Raw genomic sequence first — 27,911 nt, 5'->3', positions numbered from 1 at the left:
TTGAGATTGGTCTATAATTGTTTAGGTTCTTAGAATCACCCCCTTTATGCAATGGAATTACATTTCCAGGCAAAAGGCACCTCACAAGTAGTAAAAGATAAGTTAAAGAGATAAGACAGAGGAGAAGAAAGGACATGGGATGCCAACTTAATGAGTTTAGCTTCAATGCCATCTAGACCAGCACCACTGTTTGAGGAGAGTCCACTTATAGCCTGCTGCACATCAGTTGAACTGACCTCTCTGAAAGAAAAGAAGCTCCCAGCAAGCTGGATTGGAGTAGACATAACTGAGTGAGAAGGAAATTGTACTTGAGGTGTTAATGAGAAATGCTGACTAAAGGCATTAGCTATAACAATGGGATCATTTGACATTTCATTATTGATTAACATATTAATTGGTGCACTATCAGGCTTACCTAATAATTTGTTCATATGCTTCAAGAATTGTCTAGAATTATTAAAATTATTTGATAAGCTGTTTTTATAATAGTTTGATTTAGCGTCCCTAGTTTGAGTTGTACAGGTATTTCTTAAGCACTTGTAAGACTCCCAGTCAGCTATATCTTCTTCCAGGCCCTATCGCTTTGTTTAAAGACAGTAATCAGTTCCCCACTAACCCAAGGTGAATGATTGCCTTTTACCTTAATAACTCTCAGGGGTGCATGTTTATTAATAATATTCAAAATTTCAGTGGAAAAATATTCCAATGCATCATTAACAAAAAGGAGGGTTTATTGATTAAAGTCATGGAACAACATGGGGGCAAAGGATTTTCTTCCTCGAGAGAAAGTGTCCTTTTTCTGGGGAGTGATTTTTTTTTTTTTTAATAAATGAATATATGTATATATGTGCTTGTGTGTGTGTGTTTCTGTTTGCGCACAGCTTTCCGTGTCAAACTAATAAAAAAAATCGAAATATCAGGTTGAGTTAGGAAATGTTCCAATGCCTTTCTCCCTCAGCAGTGTAGCACACATTGATTGGCACAAGCACATCACAGAGCAAAGAGCCACAGAAGTAAACCCCTCCCTCCCTTTCCAGTTGTGTTTGTCTTGGTGTGGAGGTGAGTGATGATGAACAAAAGACTAAGGTACCTGTGCCTCGAATTTACAGCTAATGATCCAAAGGACAAATATCGAAGGCAATTATAGTTAATTTGTCTCGCTAACATCCATGGCTCATGAGAGCTATGATGTAAGTTAGGCAATAGGAAGTCTAGTAGGTTAGACCAGTGCACATTATTTTACTGCATGATTCAGTTTATTAAAATGCATTTAGAATAATCACAAAATTCAAGATATTGGGCCAGAAGTGTGTGTGTATATATATATGCGCATATAGTTTATCAGTATCACGCGAAGACAGACGTTTTTTCTAAAAAGCAGCATGGTTACAAATGTGCTATTGATTTTATAAAGCCGTTCAATAAACAAGAATTTAATATTAAGATACTTACATTTTAGACACAATATTGACTGTTTTTGCTCTATTTTGCCAACAAATATAATCCCGATTTGCATCTCTGAGCAACATGACAGTGTTTCGTTCCTGAATGAATCAGCTGTTTAAATGATTTGGTTCAATCGCAAGGACTCATTTATTAACAGTTACTTGCTGCCACCTACTGACAGTTTTAATTTCACTTTTAAAGTATATTTTCATTTAAAAAAAATAAAAAAAATAAACCATTTCAAATATGAGTATTCAAAGTTTTATGTTTAAAATATCAAAACATTTTTTTTAAGTATTAATGCATTTGTAACTGCCGGTTAAATGCATTCATGTCCTGCATTAATCAGTGTAAATGCATCTACTGTAAATGCCCCTTCTAATGCAGCTTCTGTGTTTTCTCTGCATTATTATTCTAACTGACTAATTCAATTTAAGAATTTGCCTGAAAAGATGGTGCACACTTTATAAATGGCTTTAGAAATGTAAAAATGCCAATAAAATGTAAAAATCAATTTAAACTTATTGGAAAAGATTAATTTCTATCAATGCTGTGAATATGAAGAATATCAAAAACTTTAGAAGTCAGCTGTCCATGGTAGTCCATAAGATATCAGCATAATGCATTGAGCAAAATATAATCGAATTATCGATAAAATCCCAGAAAATATTGAGGTATATTTTTTGGCAATATCGCACACCCCTAATATATTTAACGTTTTGATTAGAACAAAATTAAAATAAATATGAGAAGTGCCCTATTTTTGCACTTGAGCCCCTGCCCCTCAAAATGTCTGTGCACGTCCCTGTTAACAAATGGTGTTAATTTTAGTCTATTCCAATTAATATTAAGCAAATCATGTATAAAATGATCACTATTAAATAATTTGGTTAGACATACCTTGATAAATTTAGGTGGAAGATAAGGAGTTCTGATTTTCCAGACACAATAGATAATGCAGTGGTCACTGAAACAGACTGAAATGATATCTGATTTTACAAATCTATCTGGATGAGTAACTAAGATCCAGTCCAAAAGGGTTCTTGATTTAAGATCGACTCTTGTGGACTCATTAATAAGTTGAGATAAATTCATACTATTAATTAGATGGTGCACATTAGCTGAAGCAGGATCTTGCCAGTCAATGTTAAAATCACCTAACAGAATAATTTCAATAGTGCTTGAGGAAACGGTTGACATAATATTCTTTATAGATTCTGAAGGAGAATTAGGAGGTCTGTAAATATTTCCAAATATTAAATGTTTGTTTTCATGAAGAATTACTTTAACAAACAAGTGTACGAGCCTTGAAGTGTATTGGTTTCTCCTTTGGAACAATCACCTGTGACAGTAAGCTCAAGGATACATATGTGGCTACTCCACCTCCTCTAGAGCCTCTATCTGCTCTGTACAGCATCTAATTATCTAAACTAATATCACTATCAGTAATAGTGGAAGATAACCATGTTTCGGATATTGTAATAACGCTAGGTTTATTGTAGACAAACCATACTTTTAGTTGATCAAGTTTCACCAATAGGCTCCTTATATTTACATGAATTATTTTATAAACTAACCCAGCAGATAATTTTCCCAATTTTAGGGGAAAATTAATAAAAATAATACAGTTAGTAAAAATAATAAAAAAGAAATAACATCTTGGTCAGCTAATAGTTAATCATGAGGTTTCATATGATGGCTGCCATGCCCAGCTGATGCAAAGAATAGAATTTATATCTACACAGAAGAAAGCCCTGTCTAGGCTCTGCCCCTGTACATGTTGTTTTGAGCTATTCATTAGTCTGCTTGTTTGATGAAAAAAGATGAAATTTAGTTGCAATCCGTACAACTGCAGCAGCGGAGGACTATTATTCTGCTGCATGATACTGTGGAAGAACTGATGATGGCACGGTTTGATCTTTGGCTGACCAATCAGGAGAAAGGGGCGTTTAATTCCTGCCGACGTGTAGAAATCGAATATCCAAGCTGTTTATTTATTTTTCTACCCCTGAACGAAAAATGAAAATTTAAGCTGAATGCTCGTTTTTTGTTTTTTGGACAAATACTCATTGGCCGGTGTAGTATTTGTCCCGCCCTTCCTCCACTGATTGGATGGCTGGGTAAAAAGTGACAGTGACAAGGGCTGCGTTTTACCCAAAGCTTAACAGTTTATCAACTCTCAGCTACCAAAAAAAAAAAAAAAAAAGAAACAGCGCAAACAAACTTGTAAAATATTATAATGGCAGTGCATCAAAATTCAGTGTCATCAGTTTGCCAAAAAGAACACAGAACGTTTTACGCACTATTTACACGTAGTGTACGGTGTACATTTCTGTACATTTCTTTTATACCAACTAACATTTTGAAAATACAAACACTTTCATGAATATGAAAATTTAAGTCAGAACTAGCTTTACCAACGATTTACACAAAAATCGTTCTGCTCGTGTTTCATGAATGAGGCCCAATGATTTTATATTCTCATCCAATTTTCTGAGGAGACATTGCTTCCTGTGCCTCCTCGGAGGAAACGCCCCTCATTTTAAATGTACTATTTATAAACTTGTGAATGTCTGTCATTTTTTCTTATGCATACATTAGTCACTAATGTTTTTGAAAGACGTCTCTTATCATGCTCATCAAGGATGCATTTATTTAATCGAAAATACCATAAAAGCAGTAATATTGTAAAAATATTATTACAGTTCAAAATATAGCTATTTTCTATTTTATTATATTTAAAAATGTACTTTGTTCCTGTAATGGTAAAGCTGAATTCTCAGCATCAGCATTCTTACAGTCCATGCACTTTTATATTATGGAAGAGATCACTAAGAACATTCTGTAAATTAGACTCATTTTGTTTTCCACAGAAGAAAGAACAACAAATAGGTGGGGGAATAACAACTAACAAAAAATACTGCTTCAACTGTTTGAAATCCAGACTCAAACAATAGTACAATATGAAGTGACAGCGATAACACAAAAATGGTTACATGACAGTTCTACTCCTTTTTGAGTTCAATCACTGCTTTTTGTTTGTCCAGAAAGATAGAGAAGGTGGGAAACTATGCCCTAGTTTATTGAGCACCTAAGCAATAATGTAGTATCAGACAGTACCAACAGGAGAAAGAAACTGCTCAGCAGAGAGCAATTCCTTTGATTCCAATTTGCAGTTTCCTTATGATGTTGAAGAGCAATGTCAGATGTGAGACTCCTAATCACACTCTCTTATTATGTTTACATTGAACTTGTGCATGTGTTTTATGTAAATGCGTGTTTTTGATGTGTGTGCGTGCGTGTCCTCATGCCACAGGACTCCAATTAAACATGGACTCTCAGTGGAGATAATTAGGAAAGATGTTACATCTCAATATAGCCACCAATGAACCACAAATTATCTCTGTACAACACCCTCATAACCAACCACAAGCTCATTTAAACACAAGTGTATATTTACACATTCCTCACAGAGAAGTCATTATTTTCACCTTGCTTTCGTTCATCAGTGCTTTTATTCTCAAGCTTTCCATGTCAGAATTGTTGATTTGGTGCAACGCATTTCAAACAAACTAAAAGTGATGTTTGTATTTGGAACACTGCATAGTTTAAATTTTTGAAAGTTTTTGAAAATCTGCTTCGTATTTATTAAAGCATGCACAATTTTATGATTTGATTGCATTAAAATAATGAGTTACATTTTGATTGGGAATTGAATTACAATAGAAACCATATTTTCCTTGTTCTTTGAAAATAACTGCATGGAAAACTACACAGGGGACTTGTGATGTTGCGTTGCCCAAACCTGATTTGTATACAGTGGAACTCCAGATAAGCAGCATGCACAAATGGGAATTACAAGAACCAGAACTTAAAATTAATTCACCATCTGGCAGCCACAAAATCAAATCCCACTCTCCACGGTTTTTCCTGTGGCTGAGAAAGAACTGGTGTATTTGTCAAAGTGAGGTGATAATAAACAAAAGCTTAATAAATACTGCCACTATTGTAATATAGTCGATAGTTCTTTTTCTTGGGGCATAACACATTTTGAAAAGAAACTGACTCAATAGTTATATCCGCTTTTTCTTAAAGTCCAAATTAGAACCAGAGAACTGTGTGAAAAGTTAGATAGCAAAAGCTTTGCTTGCAGCACTGTATTACCAATTTGCCTTTCATTCTTGATACTTTGACCTTTCTTTTCACTGACCCTTTTCCCCTTTTCATTTTGCCTTTTTTCAAAGGGAAGTTACAGTGAATGTACCTTCCCCGCAGCAAAATATTTTTTTACATTCTGCCCTTGTCTCTATGGGGTACAGTAGAGCACTGCTCTCAGTAAGTAATCAGCCAAAGCCTGGAACATGAAGCTGGCTTACTTATATTATGGAGAAATAACTGTTTGGAAGAATGACAATATATCTTTGGGTACATATATATATGTATTCCAAGAGCAAATCAAAATGTTTACTTTGATAAAGACATGGTTATCATATTACTGAATTTAACAGGGGCAATTGTAAGACACAAATTATAATAATTCGCTGCATCTCGAAATACCATCAGACCTCAAAATTTGTAATATCATTGAAATGAGAATTATAGGATACAGCCAAATACCTGAAATGAAATAATGCTCATTACAAATTTACAATGTCCTGACATTTACAATTATTCTAGCTTCACTGTGTTTATCTTATTGGTAGTCAAAGCGGATAGACAACATGATGGGGAGCAGGATCAGAAAGCAAAGCAGGCTGGTAATACAGACTCATATCCCTCTTGGACCCCAAGGGGTAGCCATACCTAATCAGAAATGTCTGCTGCATCATCCTGTTGTAGCTGATTGCATAAATATCCTCATAATTAAACAGTACTTGAGTGTGGATAATATATTTCACATACTGAATGTACATTCAATGTTATGTTTTCTTTCTGTTACGTAAGCTTTCTGTTGTTGATCGAACACATTATTGGTTTTAAATAGGCAATATGATATTATCCTGTATTTCCAACTACCTTGAACAGACAGTCGTTGTCCAAAATCATTTGAGAATGCTGTTCATCATTTGCAATGTATTTGTTACTATAACACAGGTTTGCTCCTTTGCATACAGATTTTGTTAAACATATATCAGGAAATGTTGAAGTCCTTCCAGTGAAATTTATTTTTCAAGCTGAATGTGGTTTATTTCAAAATTAACAAATTTGTTTTAGTGCCACTACACCCAAATGACTTAATCACTCACTCTTATTTCTTAAAAAAAGTATAAAAATGTTAATGTCGCAGAAGTGAATATGAAGACAGGCTGTTTTAGCAAAAATGCACACAGTGTTTAAAAGATTTGCTTGACCCTTTTACGATTCAATTAAAAGGGGAAAAAATATCAGTGTCACATTAGTTTGCCATTATTATACTGTCATGGTGGTGCTTTAAATGAGTTTACTTATTAGGTCAAGCTTCTTAAGGAATGATTTTTTGCATGCTGAATGTCAGTACACTAAATGATAGCAAACATGCTCTTTCAGAAGTTTGTTTGTTTGACACTCTTGCCTCCTTTAAATGCCCCATGAGTGAAAATATTATTTAAAATCACTAACCCACAAATAAGATGGCAAAATGCAGCCCCAACACCAACATCTAGGCTGGGTCCAAAATCGCATTCTCTCCGAGTAGGTACTTATTTTGACTAAGTAAATTGTGACTTTTAAAAAAGTATTTTCTATTTAGTATGAATTGTGTAGTATGCATTTAAAACTGGACCACCTACATTTGTCATGTTGTCAATGAGGTGACCTACCAGTGTTAGTTGTGTCGCTTCATTGCCATTTACAAATCCTTTCCCATGGCCTCATGGGATAGGGAAGTGTCCATTGGCACCAATAGCCATGGTCGCAAGTTCCGCTAAACTATATTGCAACCATAGTTGCTTTTTGGAAACACATCTCATGTCTCCAACCACATAACATTCATAAAATTCAGCGAGCATGTAAAAATGATATGCTGCTACTTTAAAATGTAGTTTATTCCTGTGATGCAAGGCAGAATTTTCAGCATTATTATTATAGTCTTCAGAGTCACATGATCCATCATTCTAATGTGCTGATTTGATGCACAAGAAACATTTATTATTTTATCAGTGTTAAAAACAGCTTATGTAGAGATGCATTGTTGATACATTTCCCCCAGGATATTCTGATGAATAGAAATATTTAAAAAAAAAAAAAGGCTTTTTAACATTATAAATGTATTTACTATCACTTTTTTAAACAATTTAATGAATCCTTGCTGCATAAAATTATTTATTTTTAACAGTATTGTTTGATTAAGGTAAGTAATTTGTACTGAATATGTTGACTTAGCAGTCTGATCGGTTTGTAAGCTGCCTGAAAACATGGAGAATAACATTTTATGTTTTTAGGGTACAAACTTGCGAATGTTTTAAACTAAAAACTAAAGAAGTGTTTAATTTGATAATTTGTTGAACCATTCATTGATTTATTTTCCTAAACAGTAACTAAAACAGCCAATGAACTCACTTTGGGAACCAAGGTGGACAGGATTTGGCCAGGGGGCGTCAAAACATGATTCAAAACGTATTCCCCATGAGAGCACCGCAAGCTCAATCCATCTGGAGCACATGCTAATCACTAGACCACGGCGCCAACTAGTGCTTCCTGTTGGCACCTGCGGCATCAAGTATTGGGTGTGCAGGTGGAGTGACAGCACTGTAGCTTTGCCAGCCACTGGCAGTGCTACAGCAGTGAAGATGTGCATGCAAGAGAAAAAATAGAGAGAGAGAGACTGTGACAGTGTGTGTTGTGTCTTGGCATGTCAGCAAAGTGCCAAGCTAAAGGACATCATAATTATCACAGGTTAATCATAAGTCATTTTGACAAGCCCATGATAGCTTTATTAATTAAATGCACTATATCTTCCTGAGAGACGACAGGGAGAGAACTGATGTGCTCTGGTACTTATCTTGTCAGTCCGTGCTGGGTTGTGTTGACTAGTGTGTGTGCCTGTGTAAACATGTGTGTGTTTGTGTGTCTGGGCGAGAGAAAGAGAGATAGATACAGTGAGAGGAGAGCTGCATAGTGCTTTAAATGAGCAATCAGGCACCGAGCCCTGCTCAGCCACAGCTGCCACCCACACAGACACACTTATGCATTTCTCTCTCAGGAAAACCTCTCGTTCGGGTCACATGGGGCGCAAAAAAATTCAGATAGTGCTTAATTAAAATGCATGCCGAGATCTCTACAATCACACACCTTACCACATTTCCAGGCGGTCTAACACACACACACACACGTACACATGCTTTCGCTCATAATGTTGAGCAACAGCGATCAGCTGACAAATATAGCCTCATTACGCCCCTCTCCCGCTCTCTTTGGCTCTTATTTTCTCATTCTCTCTCTCACACTCTCATATACACACACTAGCACACATTCACACACAGGGCTCTTCACCTCATACACCTAGGCAGAGGGAAACAGGCCCTCCCTACTACCATTCTGGTCTCCATGGCAACAGCCAATCAAGTCATGTCTCTAAACTGGCCTGCCAGTAGAATAAGAGGAGACGAGAAACAGCACGAGATGGTTGGGAAAGAGACTTAAAAAGAGATAAATTATTTCGAAGCAACAAGGCAAAGCTTGAGGTCCAAGGGCAAAGGTTCATTTGTAGAAAGTGGTTGGCCAGTTTATATCTTAAACACTGATGTACTGATGTACTGCTGATATGTATATAATACAGTTAATACAGCTTATTTAATTAAATGTTTTATTGAATTGAAATAAAAATATTTTTAAATTACTATTTTTAATTATTATTTTTCATTTTATTTCTTTTTTTATTATTATTACTTTCATTATTTTTATATAAAAATCATGTCACTTACCACCAATAATAATTATATTAAATTATTCAATTATATATTTACATGTACTTCTTAAAATCTTTAATTATTATTTTTTATAAAAAAAATTATATTAAATATGAACTGAGAAACCAAAATTCCCTTGATCTTTTGACATATCAGAGGTCACTTGTACTATAAAGCAGTGGTTCTCAACTCCAGTCCTCGGGACCCACTGCGCTGCACATTTTGTATCTGTGTCTCTTATCTGACACGCTCAGTTCAGTTCATGAGTGTCTCTCCTAACGAGCTGATGATCTGTATAAGGGGTGTCAAATAAGGGAGACAAACAAAATGTGCAGAGCAGTGGGTTCCGAGGACTGGAGTTGAGAACCACTGCTTTAAAAACATCCTGAATGTTTCAGAGCTCAAAACTTTCTTGTTAACTATTCTTTCTCTGCATACGTGAGGGAAATTTTGTCATCAGAATAGTACATGCAGGTCGCACATGTGCATTGCATTTATTTTGCAGTAAACACTGTCCTGACCCGTTGTTTCACAGTAGAAAATGAAACTAAGAGACGGAACACAACAAAATAGTAGAGACTGCAACAACAACAGACGCCTGCATTGACAAGTGCTTGTTAGTGAGAGGGTATGGGATAGCCCAGCTTTGGTTTAAAAGAGTTCAAAAATATTTGTTATCAGTCAGAAATTATGGGGAAAAATAGAGCAGATACTGGACATAGATGAAGCTTTCAAAAGCGCATGTGTCGACTGCCCGTGTTCGCGCACAACATCGAATGGAGTATACTTTGTAAGGCTACGCATTCGATTGTAAGCATACACTAGTATACGCATACAAAAACAAAGTATACTTTGGTCTTTAGTCTAAAAACAGCTTATATTAAAGGCAGTCTGCCAAAACGACAGATTTTAGAATGGTCTATGCTAAGATGTAATAGTGTGAATAAGCACCGCCTCCACAGAAGAAGATCAATTCCTGCTTCTACATCACTGTCTGTTTAGCCCCGCCCACCGATTCATGCATGTAGTGTTTACAAGAGAGGTGGCCCAAAAGACACTGTGAAGTGCCAAGTTTTTGAAAAAATTGTCTTTGCATTGCCTTCCTTCTGATCCCAACATTTGGAAAGTGTGGATGAATTTTATATTTAATTAAGATACAGACCACGTCAGTAAGAACTCAGTCCTTTGTTCACTTAATTTTACCACAGATTTGTTTATAAACAAGGAACAATTCAACACAGGTTCTTCAAAAAGATTGAAACTATAAGACAATGCTGTGTCGACTATATTGGATCCAACAGTAATGTTGCACCACACAAGTGTGAGTGACTATCTCTTTTTACAGATCATTTGAGTTATGCGTTTTTGACCTAAATCACAGCAGTGTCCATTTTTGAGGAATATATTTTATAATATTTTATATTTACAATTATTTTAAAATATACATTTTATAATTACTTGTATTTTAATAGTTTTTTATTATTATTTTATATAAATACATTTTTAATTATAAAAAACAAAAAAAAAAACATGTTAGGGCTAGGGTGATTGCCGGGTGTTGCTAAGGTGATCTCAGTGGTTTTAGTAGATTCCTGTGTTGTTGCTCATTGGCCCAAATTAAAAGTATTTGGGCCCAATATGATATTCTGATATATGACAATATATCAGAAACTACAGCTTCTGTTAATCTGTGCTTACATTTTCAAAATGTCAAGATTTCAGCTCATTACTCTGCCTAGCCGATATATTGTTCTATTAATAATTTGCACAGTCACAGTTCATAGAGTCTTAAAGTTGTGGCTCTTTCTCACACATGACCTGTGCATGGCTACCTTAGAGTTGAGAAATTCCTCTCAGGTGTGCCTTTTTCTCTAGGTTATTTGAAGGCAAGAGGCTTCAGTATTGAGCTGAAGGGGCTTATACTTTCTGTTGCTGGTGCTCTAGAGATGCTGACTGAATAAATGGAGAGGAAGCGGATCTTTCTGGTTTCTTTTCTCCTGTTTGCCATGCAGTTTCTTTGAGCAGCAAGCAAGAGGTCTTGTTGTTTGGCCAGAGCTGTCTTCCGATGAGTGAGGACAGATACTGTGCATCAGTGGTCAGATTTTTGAGAGGCCTTTATTAAATAAATAACAAATAAAAAAAAGAGATGAAAAAGGGCATGAAACAATATAAAAGTGTGATATTCTCATCGGATATGGGAAATGCTGAGGTCACGTTGAGCGGCGCAAGGCCAGGAGGTCATCGGGACCTCAAGGACAACTGGTGCATGCAAGTAAAAGACCTTTTTCCCAAGAGCGAGATGCAATGCAAGATTTATGACTGCGGTGACAAGGCATAATAAACATCACACGTGCTGCCAGTATTGCGGCATTGTCATGCACCTCCTCGCCGGCTCCTGCTGAGAGCCTGGACCTGGGCCAGCAACAAAATATGGCGGCATGCCATCATTTTAGGGCAAGATGATATTGAGTAAAAATACATTTGACTCAGCAAGTGTTTTAATATGGGTCAAAGATGAAAAGGGGTTTTCAAGCATCAAAACAATAAAAGTTTAATAGATTTTTTTTTTTTTTCGGGAATTAGAATGCATCATTTCATTTTTAATGTTTCATTTTGACCTTTCTGAGCAAAAAATAATGATTATCATACTTACATTTTTTACAGAAAAAAAATGTCATACAGTGTAGCAATAGTTTGTATACCAGACAATTTGCCATATTTAGAACAAGAATCCTTAGATTACATTAAAAGACTTTTTAAGGATCACAGTGCAGTCCCAAAACACTAATTCAGTGTCATTTTAAATCTTTACCGATCTTTGCCACTATACTTCAGAACACTGAGTTTTACCCATTTGTCAGCAAGATGTTTTTAATATTTAAAATATAATAAAGTTTAGCATGATCACTTATTATTTTATATATTTTAATAAGTACAGGTCAGAGTATGTTGTTTTATTTTTAAATACATATATCTGTTACACTGAATGATGATGCAACATTATTTCAGCCATATTTTGACATTTTATTTTCACAAAAGTGATTTGAAACATTACACTTTACATGATTGTATATTATTTACACAATAGCAATAGTTTATTCATAATTTCACCAACTTTTTTGTCATCTGATGCTCTTTCAGGTAATATATTATTATTTGAAGTACCCCTGAGATTTTTCATGGTGCTCTATGATATTGGTTATTGTCACATGACATGCAGACAAACAAATAAAATATTACATTTTTTCAGTAAGTGTAAATTTGTTTTAATATAATATTTATTATGATTTAATTCATAATTAGCTTTTCATTAAACTCATAAACCCCCTGCAATTCCTTCACAAACTCAGTTTGGGAAACCTTGGCACAAAATACATGATAGTGCAGACATACAGAGGAATAACAGTAGAAATGGAATATAACAATAATATAAAAAAACATGAAATTAAATAATAATGCACTGTATACAGAGGTCGAAGTGTGAAAAAATGTAATTGATTAAATGAATGTACAGTGAAAAATCTAGATTCTGCTACTGAAACGAGTCCTTGTCTACAGGTTGCATACAGTGAAATATTTCAAATTATTCAGTACACGAGTCGTTTTGAAAAGACAGTTATGAAATCACATGCTTGACGTGCACGCAGACAGCTGAGCTTTGCTTGAAGGTTACACTCAAATCCAATAAAAGGACTAAATCTGCTTTCTTCATGTCACTTGAGAGATTATCTGTTATAATATTGAAAATGAGATGGTATCAAGCAGACACTATGACACAAACATGGTCAGTTGGTCACATTGTGAAACAACTTTGAAGACAACAATCTCTAGCTCTGTTTGTCCGAGCTCTCTTGCAGTGACCGTGGGGTCCTAACAGCCCACTGTTAACAAGCAGTTGCTAAGGAGACAGGAATTTGAGGCAGAGAACTAGGATGAGGTGTGAGATGGAAAGAGAGATGAAGTAACAGTGAGAGAGGGAGGCAGGGTGAAAATTAATAAGTAGACTTGTAGGAAGGGTATTGGAAGGTCTCACATATGGTTTCTATTGAGACATTTCTAATGAATAGGACCTCTCACTCATTCCTGTCTCTTAAGAACCTGTACATACAAAAGCACACATATAATAATCAGTTACGCTTCCACGCCACTGTAGGCCTATATGCGTTCGCAATCATCTGCCCATAATAAAAATCTTCATGCTGTTTAGATTTGGCCTTCTGTGCGAAAATCTGTCCCCTTAGGGATCCATTTGAGCTGTTTAGACGTTTCACTGCAAGTCAAAACCATTATCTGTCAAGTCTGCACATTACTTACAGTGAGGGTTAGTAATTTAGAACCAGTTTCTTCCTCAGAACACTGGTGAAACCAATGATTTTCATGACATTAATAGTTCTTGAATGCCTGTGTTCTTTTGCCAATCTGAAAAGATGGTAAAATACTCTGACAGTGTTTACTAAACTGCTACTGAATCTGCAGCGCCACAGCAAAAGAAAGGATGAGTTGTGAGCTAGCAGTTTGAATTTAATATGTTGAAAGAAAAATACTACGTGCAATTAAATAATAAAATACAACAAATATGCATCTTACTCTTGCATTCTCCTCGCCACTGTATGAAACAGCAAACACATGGCATGAACAGTGAAGTCCGATTCACATTCTTTTTGAGCAACTCATTAAAAAGAACTGGTTCATAAGAGTCGTTCTTTAAAATTGATTCATAACGGGCCTTTCTTATGAATCGAGTAGAATGGTTTCCAGTGGTAAATTAATCCTTTTATTATTACTGCATCCCCATATTTTGATACTATTTTAATGCTCTAATGGATATGATATAAATTGTCTTTACCTGCTGTAGAGTCGTTCCGAAACTTCATGTGCAATAAAGATGTCGCTGAAAAAGGATAGAAGACTTTTCCAAGTTGTTTCATAAAATAAATTAAACTTCAACCTCACCCAGCGTTCTTTTTGCTTTCTGTCTCATAAAGTTTTCGATGTGAAAAACTGCTTGATATTATTCAATGTGTGAGAAGACTTTTCGAATAAACCAAACTGAATCGTGAACGATTTCAGAACTTTTTCTAGTTTGACCGACTGAGTCAAGCGTGTTCATTATTCGCGAATCTGGCATCATCCTATTCTAAACAACTGACAGAAAATTGGTAAAATGTTGTCAGGTAACGTTAAATGAGTCTCATAATGAATATCTATTGATAGACATGGAATTATCAGTGTTTTTTCACTGGGACTCGCGTCTTTTGTCTTGTAAATCGGTATTCAAGTTGTTCACGGGCGGGAACTGTTAACAGAACCGACCGTCGTCCGGTTCCGGTTTTGGGTTTCATATGTTATTAGCCTTACGTCCGATCATATGACAACGTGTAGTTATATATTCGGAACAGAGTTTTGTTGCAAAATATGGTATTATAATACAACGATTAAAAAAAAAAAGAAGAAGAAAAAGATTTCTGTTTACCTCACCCAAAAATGTGCTATTTAAAGGGATAGATCCCCTAATTTAGGCCTTATCCTCGTGTTGTTACAAATCTGACGTTTTCTATTCTGTGGAACACAACAGAATATATTTTGAAGAATGTGATTGACTTAAAAAAAAGAAAGAAAAAAAGCATATCTCAAATGTTCCACAAAACGTTTTTGTACAAGCTACCTCTTTAATATTCTGTCTTTTTCAATGATTGTGGACTCATACCATAAAGCAACATACATACAACTCATACACCTCCTCATTAATGGAGAACTGCCATCTTTTCTCCATAAGATGATTCAAAACATCAACACAAGAGGCCTGAACTTCACTACCATCTACAGGTAAGCAGAAGCTTGTCAGGACCAGACTGTTCTGGGATATCATTGTAATCAAACATAAAGACTTTTGGCATGTTATGAAGCATGTATGGCCAGGCCTGGTTTATGGACCTTGAGCCCCAGGGCCTCACACTGTCAGGGCCCTCCAAAGGGCTGCCAAAATAAGATGAGCAGCAGGGCTGCTGGTGCATATACAACAAGCTGACAACTACAGCCCCCGGCCTATTGGTGAATACAGCGTAAGCTGACCACTATGACTCCTTGGCAGACCAGCATGAGCTGGTCTCTGTTTACTATTTTTAGTTGTCTAATGTTAGCCTACCAAAACACTCCTATTTATCCACATAACACTACCAGATACAACAAAGCTTTTTCCTCAAACCATCTAGCTGCTCAATAGCACTGACTCATTGCCTCCCCCAGCCTCCCACCTGAAAAGTCTACTAGGCACTGAAAGGCATACATATGTGTATGAAATTACAGTACCGACCTCAGTGTATTAATTCTCCCTTCAACACTGCAATAATGCACTGAGCACCACATTTAATATTAATGTCCAATTTATGGTTGCCCACTCCTGGTAATGTTCTTTTTATTTTTCTATTTCCATTTACTGTTTAATGTTGCCTGTCTTGTGCTAAATGTTCGCAATGGGGAAAGTACATTTTGTTTAGTCTCCAATGCAGCAGAAGAGAGCCGCAATAATAAACCTTGACTTGAGTTGGTGATCCAATTCGAAGTCTAGACCGTTTTCAATACACCTATTAAATTGATTTGTACAGACATCATTTTTCATACATATCCCTAACTTAATTAAAATCAGATGCAACTGGAGTCACAGTGAGACGTTTCAGTAAGTGAAAACATTTCACTCTGCAATTTCAAGCTTTTCACCTGCATTCTGTTGAAGGCCACTTGGGAGAATGGATGCTATATTTGAATGCTTCTCAGAGATAAAGACCGAACTGAGGACATACTTTTTGACCTTTTGGAGCGTTTTGGATTGGAACAGTTTCAAACTTTCACCTACAGTTTAAGATACATTTAAGAGAAGACTTAGGAGCATAATAGCCGTATATTGATGCAAGTATTCGATGCACAAGGCCAAACAGATGGCATGCAAGCAGGCTAAAAGAGCCTTTTGCATGCCTGAAACTGGTTTGGATAGTTGGCTGATAGGGTGTGTGACACAGCTGCTGTTAACCTTTATTCACTTAGCTTAGAGACTGACAATAGCAGCGAGTAAACAAAATGCACAAGCAAGGGCTGAGCTGCTATTGCACTTCTATCACCATTTAGATTGTGAGTCAGAGTTTGGCATAATGTTCTGGTTTACCAGTGGTTTATAACAAATCAGCTCCTGATCAGATTCCAAGGCATTCATTCAAAATGGCCTATTTACAAATGACTTTGCTTTCAACCATCAATTCTGAAATAAATTGGTATTTACAGCACAAGTGATTCATTGTCAGTGAACAGGGGTAATTATTTATTGGTGTTTTTTTGGGGAGGGGGGGATGGGGTGGGGGCAGACCACATTTCCCAGCATCCCTATAGGCAGGAACAGTAGACATTACCAAGTGATGTTTGGTAGTGGTGCACTCATAAGATTCATAGTTCATAACAGTCACAAACAGGGAGCTGTTCGTAATCCACGTGGAAAAGGGATAAAATGATGAATACAATACCCGCAATAACATTTAGCAGCACGCCATCACTACAAAAGCGACGACGGGCTGCCAATGCCCATGAAAGAGTATGTGCACACAGTTACATAGAAAAATAGCACTGTCAAAAGTTTTTAAGCTCTTTAAGGTTTCAATCTTCACTTGCTTTAAGCTTCTTTTAAACGCATGGCATCAAAAAGTAGTGAGTCAAAGGTGGTAGAAGAAGAAGTTCTGTCAAGAAAAAGGAACAGTCAGTCTACTATTTGTTTGTTTCAGGGTTATATCAAATTCATACACACAAGGACAAGATTACGGCCCCCCCAATGCACTTGAGGCCTTGCACAGTCTTGGTGGATGGTTCCAACAGTGAACGGGCTCCATTGAGTAATTCAAGATGGTCTTGCGGTTACAAGGGAGGTAAGAGAGCAATACATTTCCTACGAAAAGTAAGTTAAAAAACTGAAAAGAAACGTGAGAATTATAATCATAACAACAGCAATGATAATGCAAGCAATCGTAATAATAGAGCAACAAGGTTCAAAAGGAAAAGACATTTAATTCCAATCTGTAAAGTAATAAAGTTATATATCCAGCACTGTTTTTTTCTTTTCTTTTTTTAACAGAATCTTCTTCCAAAAATAGTTGATAGTGCACTATTCATTTCCATGAAATTATACAGCCACCATTAGCTGGCTTCAAAAAATTGGACAACAATCAAGCAAAAAAAGCCACAGTATCACTGATCAGCGTGGCATGTTTTTTTATAGTCATCCCAGACACCTGAGAAAACGGATAAGAAATCAGATCTGTCTTTTTTTATCGGAAAGATACTACATTTATATATTCAAGTTATGCAAATTACATCTATAATCACATATTCAAGCATATACTCATGTACACACATATATCTAGTGAGAGAATAGTTTCATATTTAATATATAATATTGTACTTGTATGGTACAGTAGTATTAGGGTGCATGTTTTTTGGGGGGATGTGGGGTTAATTTTGAGGAAATGTATAGATATACTCATGTAGGTCTATGTATATATATATATATATGTATACAATCCCTCATACAATGATCAATAATCATAAGAAATCATAAGAGCAAAGGTTATAGGCAAACAGGTTATAACTGTTGGGTTATGTGCGTCTGGGTCAAGAGACTGGGCGAGCACCATATAAAATGACGATCGTAAACACGAAGAGTGTTTTTTCCTGCGGCGGAAAAATACGCAAGCATGCGCCAGCATGCAACCCACTCGCTGCCGACTCGACCTGGGTGAGAAATGCCAAACCAGCACCGATCACAACGTCAAAAGCTTGAGGAACAGAGACAGAGAGAGAAAGGATATTGCTGCTTTTAACAGTTCTGTGGTTCACGTCTTCAAAGAGTCTGTCTGTGCGTATATATATATATATGTATATATATATATATATATATATATATATATATATATATATATATATATATATATATATATAAACATACTGGCCATGAAAACCCATGTCCAGTTTGTGTTCAAAAGAGTGTGTGTGTCTGTGTGTGTGTGTGTGTCTGTGTGTGCATGTGGACATATTTGCTTTAACATTTAAATATATACACAGAAAAATCTTGCACACATTTCATGACTCCCGAGACATAGTGACAGGATGTAATGCCATCTTTCTCTCTCTCTCTCTCTCTCTCTCTCACCTCAGGATAGGAAAATCACACTGAATTTTAAGAAAAGGAATCAAATATACCAAAACAAGTGCTTAAACAAATCCATGATGAAAAATTTGAAACTATACAGTTTTCATGTTCGCTATTTTTAGCTTCTCATCAGCTCCGTTTCTTTTCCCAATTCTTATTGACATTCGTCCCTTTAGTCTTGTTCTTCCTGATCAGCCTGACTGCCCCTGATGTTGAAAATATATCATTTAATGATAACGATCCTGACTTTTTCTTCATATAGCCCTCTTTCAGTCCAGCTCCCCGCACCCTCCCACCCATATATAAAATATACAAAAAAGATTATTTCCAAAATCTCATCGCCTGCCTGCTTCTGCAAGTATAAAAATATACAGTTTTCCTATGTCAAAATCTCTTTCGCGCTCTCGCCGCCATCCGCGTTCCTCCTCCGCCTCTTCATCTACTCTATTATAGCTGACCCTAACAGTTCAAAAATATACAATGTGTTTTTTGTCATAGAAAAAAATTACATCTCTACCGCCTCCTGTATAGTTCTCTCTTTGAGAAAATCATCCCGTGTAGAAAGAGGATGTTCACAAGGGCTACGTGACATTATAAATGATCTGCCTTTATGATCTGTGAGTATTTATAAGAGATTTGATTGCACATCCTCAGTCAAGGTTTGGGGTGTATCGTAGGAGAAGAGCCGATGCTTATGAAATGCACTTGTGCTTCTAGTCCAGGTAGACCTTGTGCACATCCCTCATGCTGGGGCTGTTCAACTTTGAACCACAATTTTTCAAGTATTTGTTTCAACCAAGCACCACACCAGCTAATTCAACCGATCCCTGCATGTCCGGAAAGAAATGTAAATCAGTGAACAGAGTATCATAGTGCTTATTTGAAGCAAACGCTACGAGAAAATGCCATTCCAGGATGAGTTGAACAGCCCTTGAAACACTATTTCAAAATCAGTAATTGTGTCTTTCTCTTCCTTCTGTTCTTCCTTTCTCTTCTTCATAAGTCTCCGTGACGGCTCTCGTATTTGCTGATGATGTTGCGACAGCGGCCCAGCTCTTTCCGCATGTCGGCAACCTCCTGGCGAAGGGCGGCGTTCTCCCGTTCCAGGAATGCCGCTCGGAATGAAATCTGGTTCTCCTTCAGCCGGCGGGCATCGCGAGAACGCTTTGCTGCTTCGTTGTTTTTGAAGCGTCGGCTCCAGTACTTGTCATCCTTTGAAGGTAAAAAATGGGGAACAGGGTCAGATCATAATTACGGATACATGATATGAGTACCATATGGTTTATTAGACAATATTACCTATTTTAATCATATCAGTTGATATTCAATATTTAATTGTGCATGCTAATTTCCACCAATTTTTACATTTAGATTAGCTTTATCGTCATGCTCACATTTATGCGCACAAAACTTAGTAATTTAATAATTATACTGTTAAATCTAATCCTCATAAAATGAATATCCATTTTTCATTCTATACATAAATTTAAAACAATTTATTTTGGAGGGTTTTCGTGTGCATGTTTTATTTTTAATTTATTTACACCAAATATTATAAATTGTTAACATTGGCCATTTACCTGTTATTTACCATATTATTAATAATTGCTGGCTTCATATAAATTTAAATATCAGCTAGAATTTTAATATTGGCATAGCAGCATGATAAAGCAATCAAGTTTATCTGGAATTTGGAAAACTATCATCTATCTGTCTATCTATTGTAATATGTAATAATCAGAATAACAGCGGCTTATTCACGCACAGAACCATAAAGTTATAATGTTTATAACAATATGGTTGATGTTTTTTATAAAATGGACTCTTAGGATACTGATTAAAACTGTATATTATCCTTTAGAATTTTTTATAATATTTAATTTTCATTGATTATTCATAGATGCGTGCCAGCAGCATGATAAGAAATTTGGAAAACAATCTCTAAAAATAAAATTATCTGTAGTACCTTCTGATCATCTGGCACCAGCATTTTGCGGGCCTTCTTGATCATGGGCTGAGGCTTCAGCTCATCCTCTGTGAAGCGATGCCTGCGCGGGTCGAACGCCTCCTGGCCTGGCACACTGGACAGGGCGAGGTCAGCGGGGTCAGGATCAAAGTTCACCATGACATCAGCCACATTGGTGGGCGGCACCACCGGCGGAGGTGGGCAGGAGGGGCTTGGAGAAGGGTCAGGTGGTACAGTTTGAGCCCCTGTTGAGAAAATAAAACAAGCGTCAGGAAAAAAAAGAGTCTCTCACATGTCGCAGACCACATGTTACCAGACAGATGAAAACACCACGCGTCTGGGCTAAAAGCAAAGAGGATTATGAACAATACAAGTGTGTGTTCCCTGACTAGATGCAGTGGCTTGTTTTGGCCACAAGGTTGCGCCAAAAGCCAACGTGGACACTTGCCAATTTCAGCAGCTGGCAGGCAAGTTCGACAAGCCAACCTGCAGTTTCAATTCATTATAAACATCCAGAGAAACACGATAAAGCTGACCCTGAAAACGCTCACATTTTGTTCTCGGCCGAGGTCGTTTAAATTCATTGAGCCTCGTTTTCCAGCACTTTACAGCACTTTGCTTACTTCTCATATATTCTTCCTCTTTTTAGTGTGAAATATGCTTTTAGAGCAGCTGATAACGCTGCGATTTGAAGGCGAGCACTTGACGTTAATTATGATACATTAGCTGTAATAGCGGTTTCTGCTTTAGTGGTTCTGAACTGCTGCTTTAAACTGTTCCAGAGTAACTTCTTACACAGATTTAACGTATTTTGGGATACACACATATGATTAAGAGCTAATTATATGCGAGTAGCATTTGCTGTTGTATGCACCTTTAAACATTGCCTGTAAATGTTGAAATAAGATAATTCTGTTTATTTCAACAACAGAACAATCCGGCTTCAGACTTAAACCAGCTCTCGAAAGCCCAATTTTCTCATGTAAACATAATCAAATTCTTTGTAATTTAATAAAGAGCTTCTAAGGAGGCCTGCCAAAGTTTGTTTTTCATTCATTAAGACAACGCACAAAGACCAACACAAAGTGATATAGGAAGATCGTTACGTAAAGCGCCCTCCCACCAAACCAACGTATTGTCCAGTTCCTGTACTAATCCTCATCTATCTGAAATCTAGCAAGGGAAAAAAGTGTTTTATTTTTCCCATGAGCATGTACAAGACCAGCTGTCCTTTGGGCCTCTTCCTTTCTATGCGGGAGGAGACATAAACAAGAGACACAGCTGTGTGCACAATTCACATCGTACAAGCTATACAAACACACACAATGACATACAGTGTTTATACTGCCATACAAAGACAAACCCATCTATCTATCTATCTATCTATCTATCTGTTAATATAAAGACCAACCTAAGACCAATCTATCTGTCTGTCTATCTAAATAATAATAATAATAATAATAATAATAATATCTATCTATCTATCTATCTGTCTATCTATCTATCTATCTATCTATCTATCTATCCGTATAGACTTACAGATCTATCTGTCTATCTATCTATCTATCTATCTATCTATCTATCTATCTATCTATCGTTCTGTCGTTCAATCGTTCTATACATCATTCTATCATTTTATACAAAAACAAACCAAATGCTATCCATCTATCTATCTATCTATCTATCACATTATTGGCACCACACATATCAGTACACAGCACACACAACTTGATCTGTTTCAGATGTCCAAACTCAATCAAACATTTGTTTTACCATGAAGAAAAGATAAATACCCGGCATATGCATACATATCTTTTAAAATGCATATCTTTTTAGCTTTCTCTTTCTATCCCTCTTGCCCCTCTTTCTCCTCCCCTGTCTGTTCTTTTCCTTCAATCTCTCTCTCTATTGCTCTCTGCATCAGCACGTGACAAGTCTACTGCACATGGCCCCAATGTGTGAGAGAGCGGGAGGGAGGGGGAGCGAGAGAGAGAGAGATAGAGAGATTTCAAAACATGCAATAGAAATGCACCCAGCGGTCCTCTCTTTCCCTCTTTCTGTGCAGCATTTTGAAAATTCAAATGGATCTTTTTGTAAATAGTATACAGTGCAGAATACTGCACAGTAATTTATTTTGGTTTCAATTTAACAATGTACAAAACTATAGACATATTGGAAGTATTGCACTATGTGCAATCACTAATGCCATTACGTTGTTAGGTAGGATTTCTTTTGCATGATAAAGCTAAATTTGGTGCTTCCCCAAATATTACATGAAGTTATTATCTGCTCTGATGATTATGCTGTAAAGAAACATTTCCACTCTACAAACACACACACATACACACACACACACACACACACACACACACACACACACACACACACACACACACACACACACACAGCTGTGCCCTTAAAGCTTCAAAGCCTGCATTGCCCTGGGCTTCAGATGCCAACAGTTTTAGACATCCCATCATGCCTCACTGCAGTCTACATGAGTCGCTGAAACTATCCTGCTCATGTTCACACCAATGCACACACAAAAATACACAAAAAAAAGTGGAGGAAAAAAAATAAAGTTGTCGTAAAGACACACACTAATCAATCTGCGATATGCACTTATTTTAGACAGTTCGTTAAAAACATAGTATGCGACAACTAAACCATTAGCAAGCCATTATGATTCATCAGAAAATCAAATGAAAAACATTCTTACCATGCAGACACTCTGGACCTCCCAGCAGTCCAGGGCCCTGTGGCACATCCAGACCCAGTAAAGAGGATGATGAAGACGATGAGGAGAGGGAAGAGATGGAGGAGGCGGAGGAAGAGCAGGGCGGAGAGGAAGAAGGTGGGCACTGGGAACTCTGGCAGGGTACGGCCGATTGCGTGCTCTGGGAAGGGACCTGAGCGGCCGTACTGCATGTGTTTCCCGACGGCATGCACCCCATCCCATTCTCCGTCAAGAACTCCTCCAGGTCCATGTACTGTAGCTGGAACAGGCCTCCGTCACACGGCAATGTACGCTCCCACAGCAATGGGCCGAGGAAGGCGGACTGGTTAGTGGAACGCGGGGCGCCGTTCCCACCATTCATGCCCCCAACTCCACCCAATGAATCCTCATCAGAGTCCAGATGTTTATCTTTATCTGAGAGTGGCAAAAAGAACAATAATCCATCAAATATGTTCACTTTTTTATTTTTATCATAAATAAATTAGTATATATGTCATGGAAAGAAAATCTTTAAAATTCTGGACTTAATCACAAAAAAAAAAATTTACCATTGCACAGAGCTCAAAATTTGTGCAAATTAAAATTTCAAGGGATGCATGATATATCAGTACCATAACATTATCAGCAAGATTCTGGATTTTTAAAGGTTCAATGTGCAACTTTTGGAGCTCTAGTGGTTAATAAACAAAACTGCATGTGTCTTATGGAAGAACGGTCTGAATATAAATGTAGGCATTCTGTAGTGATTAAGGATAAGACAAAAACACGGTTTGGAAGATTGCTTAATCACGTACTTCTATAAATTTTGTAAACTTAAAAAAAAAAAAAACTTACATAGTATTTTAATATTAATTACACATTATTTTAATAGTAATTAATCATTTTACTAATTTAGTTTTTATTAGCTTTTATTTTTAGATTATTTCAATGCTTTAATCCAAATATTTATTACTTTTTAATATATATAGTTTTCATTTATTTTTATAAAACATTTTTAGTTTATTTTAGTCATTTTATGTAGATTTATTGTAATTACCACAAACAATTATCAGTAGTTTTAACTTTAGTTAACAACAACAACAAAACACTGCTGGATAATACGGAATGTTGAGCATGATTTCACCAAGTACAACATGTTCCTGGATCAACGTCCTTGTTGATCCTGGAACAACATTCCTATCAGCCAATCAGAATTGAGGGATAACTTTTCAGGAAATAATCTGTTTTAGGCTTACGATCAGGGTTAGGTGCTTCTACACCCTTGTTAATCAGCTATCATTTCACACCGATTTTAGGATTAAATTATGGGTAGGGTTAGGTTTAGGGGTAGGGATTGGGTTAAGTCTATATTTTTGGATAATGATGTTGATCCAGGATCATCAAAAGATGTTGATCCAGGAACATGTCTTACTTGGCAAAATCACGGCGACCAATACGGAATACTTAATTCCGCATGCCCATGTCCATTATTTTTACATTTAGATTATCTTCGCCATCATCTAATACTCACTTAAATCCCATCTTTAAAACACTAATTATTTAATAATAATGTTAAATGTAATCATGAGCAAATCTCAAGATGAATATCCTCTTAACTTACTGTACATTATAATGTTTGGGGGATGAAATTCACTTGTAGCAGTTATAATAATTGTCTTTTTAGTGCTTTATTTTTATTTATGTAGATAAAACAGTATATCATTTTAATTGGACGCAGGGGTGTGCGAAAAGGTACCGCCCCGGTGACAGCTGTTTTACCTTTATTTCTGAGTGTATTAAATATACAGACTGCACAGACATAAAGACATACAGGCTAAACATACTGTCATTAAAGGGATAGTTCACCCTAAAATGTGATTTCTGTCATTATTTACTCACTCACTTGTTATCCCAAACCTGTATTAATTTCTTTCTTGTGCTGAACACAAAAGAAGATATTTTGAAGAATGTTGGTAACTCAACAGTTGCTGGTCCACATTGAAATTGATAGCAGGAAGAAAATACTATGTAAGTCACTGTGGACAAGCAACTGTTTGGTTTTCCACGTTCCTCAAAATAGCATTTATGTTCAGCAGAAGAAAGAAACTCATTCAGGTTTGAAACAACTTTTTAATAAATGGTGGTATAAAAATAAAACACTATGACAAAATTGATAGACAGATGACAGTTTTGTTTAGTTTTTTGGGGTGAACTATTCCTTTAGCATTAATAAAACAACAAAACACAAAGAGAAAAATCACTCACTATTCTTGACTGAAAAACTTTAATACAGTTGCTTTAGGAATCAGTTTATATAGGGTTTTATTTTTATATTTGTTTATTCAATTTCTTGAACGCTCCTGCTAAATACACCTATTGCACCTGAAAATAAATACCAATTTAATCATGATAAAATCGTTATAATATAGTGAATTGTGACATTTAAAAAAAAAAAAAAAAAAATTGTGATAAAGTATTTTTTCCATATCACCCATCCCTAATTGGATGTTTATTGGTTTTCAACCATAATACTAAAATAATAAATAGTTGTGATATTGGTCCGCTCATATTTCCACAAATAAACATGGCACCCATGCATACAGGCGTACAGTGTGCTTAATGAATAAACAAATTTCACGATTACATGACCCTTGAACTGCTGGAGTATCACAGCTGCAATAGGCTTAGAAACACACAATGCCATGTACACGGCTGGAATGCCATGGGCCAAGATGGAAGTCTCTTTCTCTCTGCCCATCGCTCAGATGGAGAGATGAGAGATATGGGGGGGGGGTTGGATCTGGCTGGCAAATGAGAATGCTGCATGTGTGCTTCTGAGGGAAGCAGGGAGTTGAGCTGTCATCTCCAGCACAGGGGCTTTTGAAGACGGAGCTGGGGAATATGCACTGCATAGTGATAGCTGGGAAAAAGCTTTGTTTTACTCGACAACAACAGTGTCCTGACAAATGGGAAGTGGAGGAATGTTCTAGAGGTTGCAACCAATAAACTGGAAGAGGGAAACAATGGTAACAAATGGAAAGAGAAAGAGGATATTGATGGAGAGTGGGAGTTTTCAACAAAGCACAGCAGCAAAGATGTCATAACACTGGAAAATTTATTAAAAACAAACTTGTATTTAAAGAACGAATAAATACATTTTGATAATACAACACTGGGCTTTTACTAAAAGTGCTGTCTGACTTGTCACAGTATTTTTCTTATTATTTTTTATTATTTCTAAACCTGAAGTGACGTGTATTATCCACAAGAGTGCGCAACTGAGCAAATAGTAATGTGTACATCCGTATTAAGACAACACCTCAATGCATTTTAGGATGGCATCCCTTTAATAGCAGCCATTGGAGCTTCAGAAATCCCTTTAAGAGAGGGGAGAGGCCCTTACATTTCTTTAATTTATAGTGAACCCGTCAATTCACATCATTTGTCAACGATTTAACCACTGAGTCGAGGAAACAGCCTGACTGAGTGAAGAATAGAAGATGTTTCCTGGTTGCACAGAACCGAGGTAGATCAGCCTAGAGCTTGTGAGGCATCAAAAGTTACATTGCTGCTCTCTGTTGATGATTTAACTACACTATAAGCAAAAATTATATTGTGGATAACAGATTATTTTAACAGAGACACTATTTAAGAGAGTGTAAGAGTGGATTAGTGGATGAGATAGACAGAGTGAGTCACCTTTCATCTCAGCACAGCAGTCTTTCCCTCTCTGGTCCCCTTTAATAGGCAGCTGAAGAAGGGATTTCAGACTGGCCATGGAATTATTCAGGTGGCCATTGGTGGTGGTACCTGCAGGGTTAGCAGGACCGAGCTGTGGACTGGTCCCTGCTGGAAGGTCAGGTGGCAGTAGCTGAGAAATTGGCCTGGACATTACTCGGTGTAACACTAGGTCCAGGTTTAAGCAGTTAATAACTTTTCAGATCACTGGACAGTTGAGCTGGTTGACTGAATCAAGTGTTCCAATCAAAAGTAGAAATGTACAAAAACCCAGAGTTTGGCAGTTGAACGAACCGGGGTAGGTATGTGTATTGAAGTTCATGAGCAATTCGAATTCAAAGTCCTAATGCGTTCTCATTAGGAATATGAAGTGAACTGACGTTCTGTACGGTCCGCTCAAGTGAGAAAGATGCCGGAGTTGTACTTCATCCTCTTCAAACGCACTGGCTCCCGTTAAAGAATATTCTGCAGATTGTTTGGCGTTCAGTAAACCTTCCGTGGGATCGCCGCTCATTTGTCGACGTATGTCATCGTATTAAACTGGTGCTCCTCGCGTCCAGGACAGAAATATTCCCCGAAAAAACGAATGAGTTGGATTAGACGGGCGTCCATGGAGGCAGAAATACGATTGAGTCCCAGAGTCGGCAGGAAACTGCGAGTGAACTACAATATCAGACTGAATCGAATGGAGAGAGAGCTGTAAAAAACTCCGTGTGCAAATAAAAAGATGGGTCCCCTCTTCTGAATATAATAAACAATTAAACGTGAGCGGTGAGATGGCTGTTATTATTCCTCTGCCCTCTTTGTTGCTTTCCTCTCTCGTTATTTTTGTAGCTAACCTCCGCAACCTCTTTCTCTCTCTCTTTCTTCAGGCACTCGGTAAAGCGAGCGCTCGGTCTCGTAGCAAGAGTCAGCTGGAACGTACACGGGCAGCGCTCGTGACATCACCTCTCACGGGGGAACGGCACTGAA

At 36.9% G+C, this 27,911-nt stretch overlaps 2 protein-coding genes across 2 annotated transcripts in view; both read right to left on the bottom strand.

Annotated features, from left to right (window-relative positions):
- Positions 1-14,899, bottom strand: part of LOC109066350 (glutamate receptor ionotropic, NMDA 2D-like) — an 83,800-nt gene extending 68,901 nt beyond the window's left edge. Inside the window, exon 1 of the mRNA XM_042745725.1 lies at positions 14,179-14,899. The gene's annotated coding sequence lies outside the window, so the exon portion shown is untranslated. The remainder of the gene's footprint in view (positions 1-14,178) is intronic.
- Positions 14,900-16,623: 1,724 nt separating this feature from the next.
- LOC109073676 (hepatic leukemia factor-like) lies at positions 16,624-27,911 on the bottom strand. The gene is made up of 4 exons (XM_042745728.1): positions 26,901-27,911; positions 23,205-23,636; positions 20,486-20,730; positions 16,624-19,731 (listed from the first exon to the last, which is right to left on the bottom strand). The coding sequence occupies exons 1-4, from the start codon at positions 27,091-27,093 to the stop codon at positions 19,516-19,518; spliced, it is 1,086 nt and encodes a 361-aa protein (XP_042601662.1). The 5' UTR covers positions 27,094-27,911; the 3' UTR covers positions 16,624-19,515.

The sequence above is a fragment of the Cyprinus carpio genome, chromosome B19, assembly GCF_018340385.1.
Source record: "Cyprinus carpio isolate SPL01 chromosome B19, ASM1834038v1, whole genome shotgun sequence".
In the NCBI taxonomy this organism is placed as follows: Eukaryota; Metazoa; Chordata; class Actinopteri; order Cypriniformes; family Cyprinidae; genus Cyprinus; species Cyprinus carpio.
The sequence above is the reverse complement of the archived record's forward strand: the minus strand, read 5'-3'. Positions and strand labels throughout refer to the sequence as shown.

Excerpts from the sequence above, each read along its gene's own strand:
- LOC109073676 (XM_042745728.1), bottom strand. The coding sequence starts at position 27,093 with ATGTCCAGGCCAATTTCTCAGCTACTGCCACCTGACCTTCCAGCAGGG. Across the intron at positions 23,637-26,900 it reads CTGCTGTGCTGAGATGAAAG|ATAAAGATAAACATCTGGAC; the intron begins GTGACTCACTCT and ends TGCCACTCTCAG. Across the intron at positions 19,732-20,485 it reads TGGTGCCAGATGATCAGAAG|GATGACAAGTACTGGAGCCG; the intron begins GTACTACAGATA and ends TTACCTTCAAAG.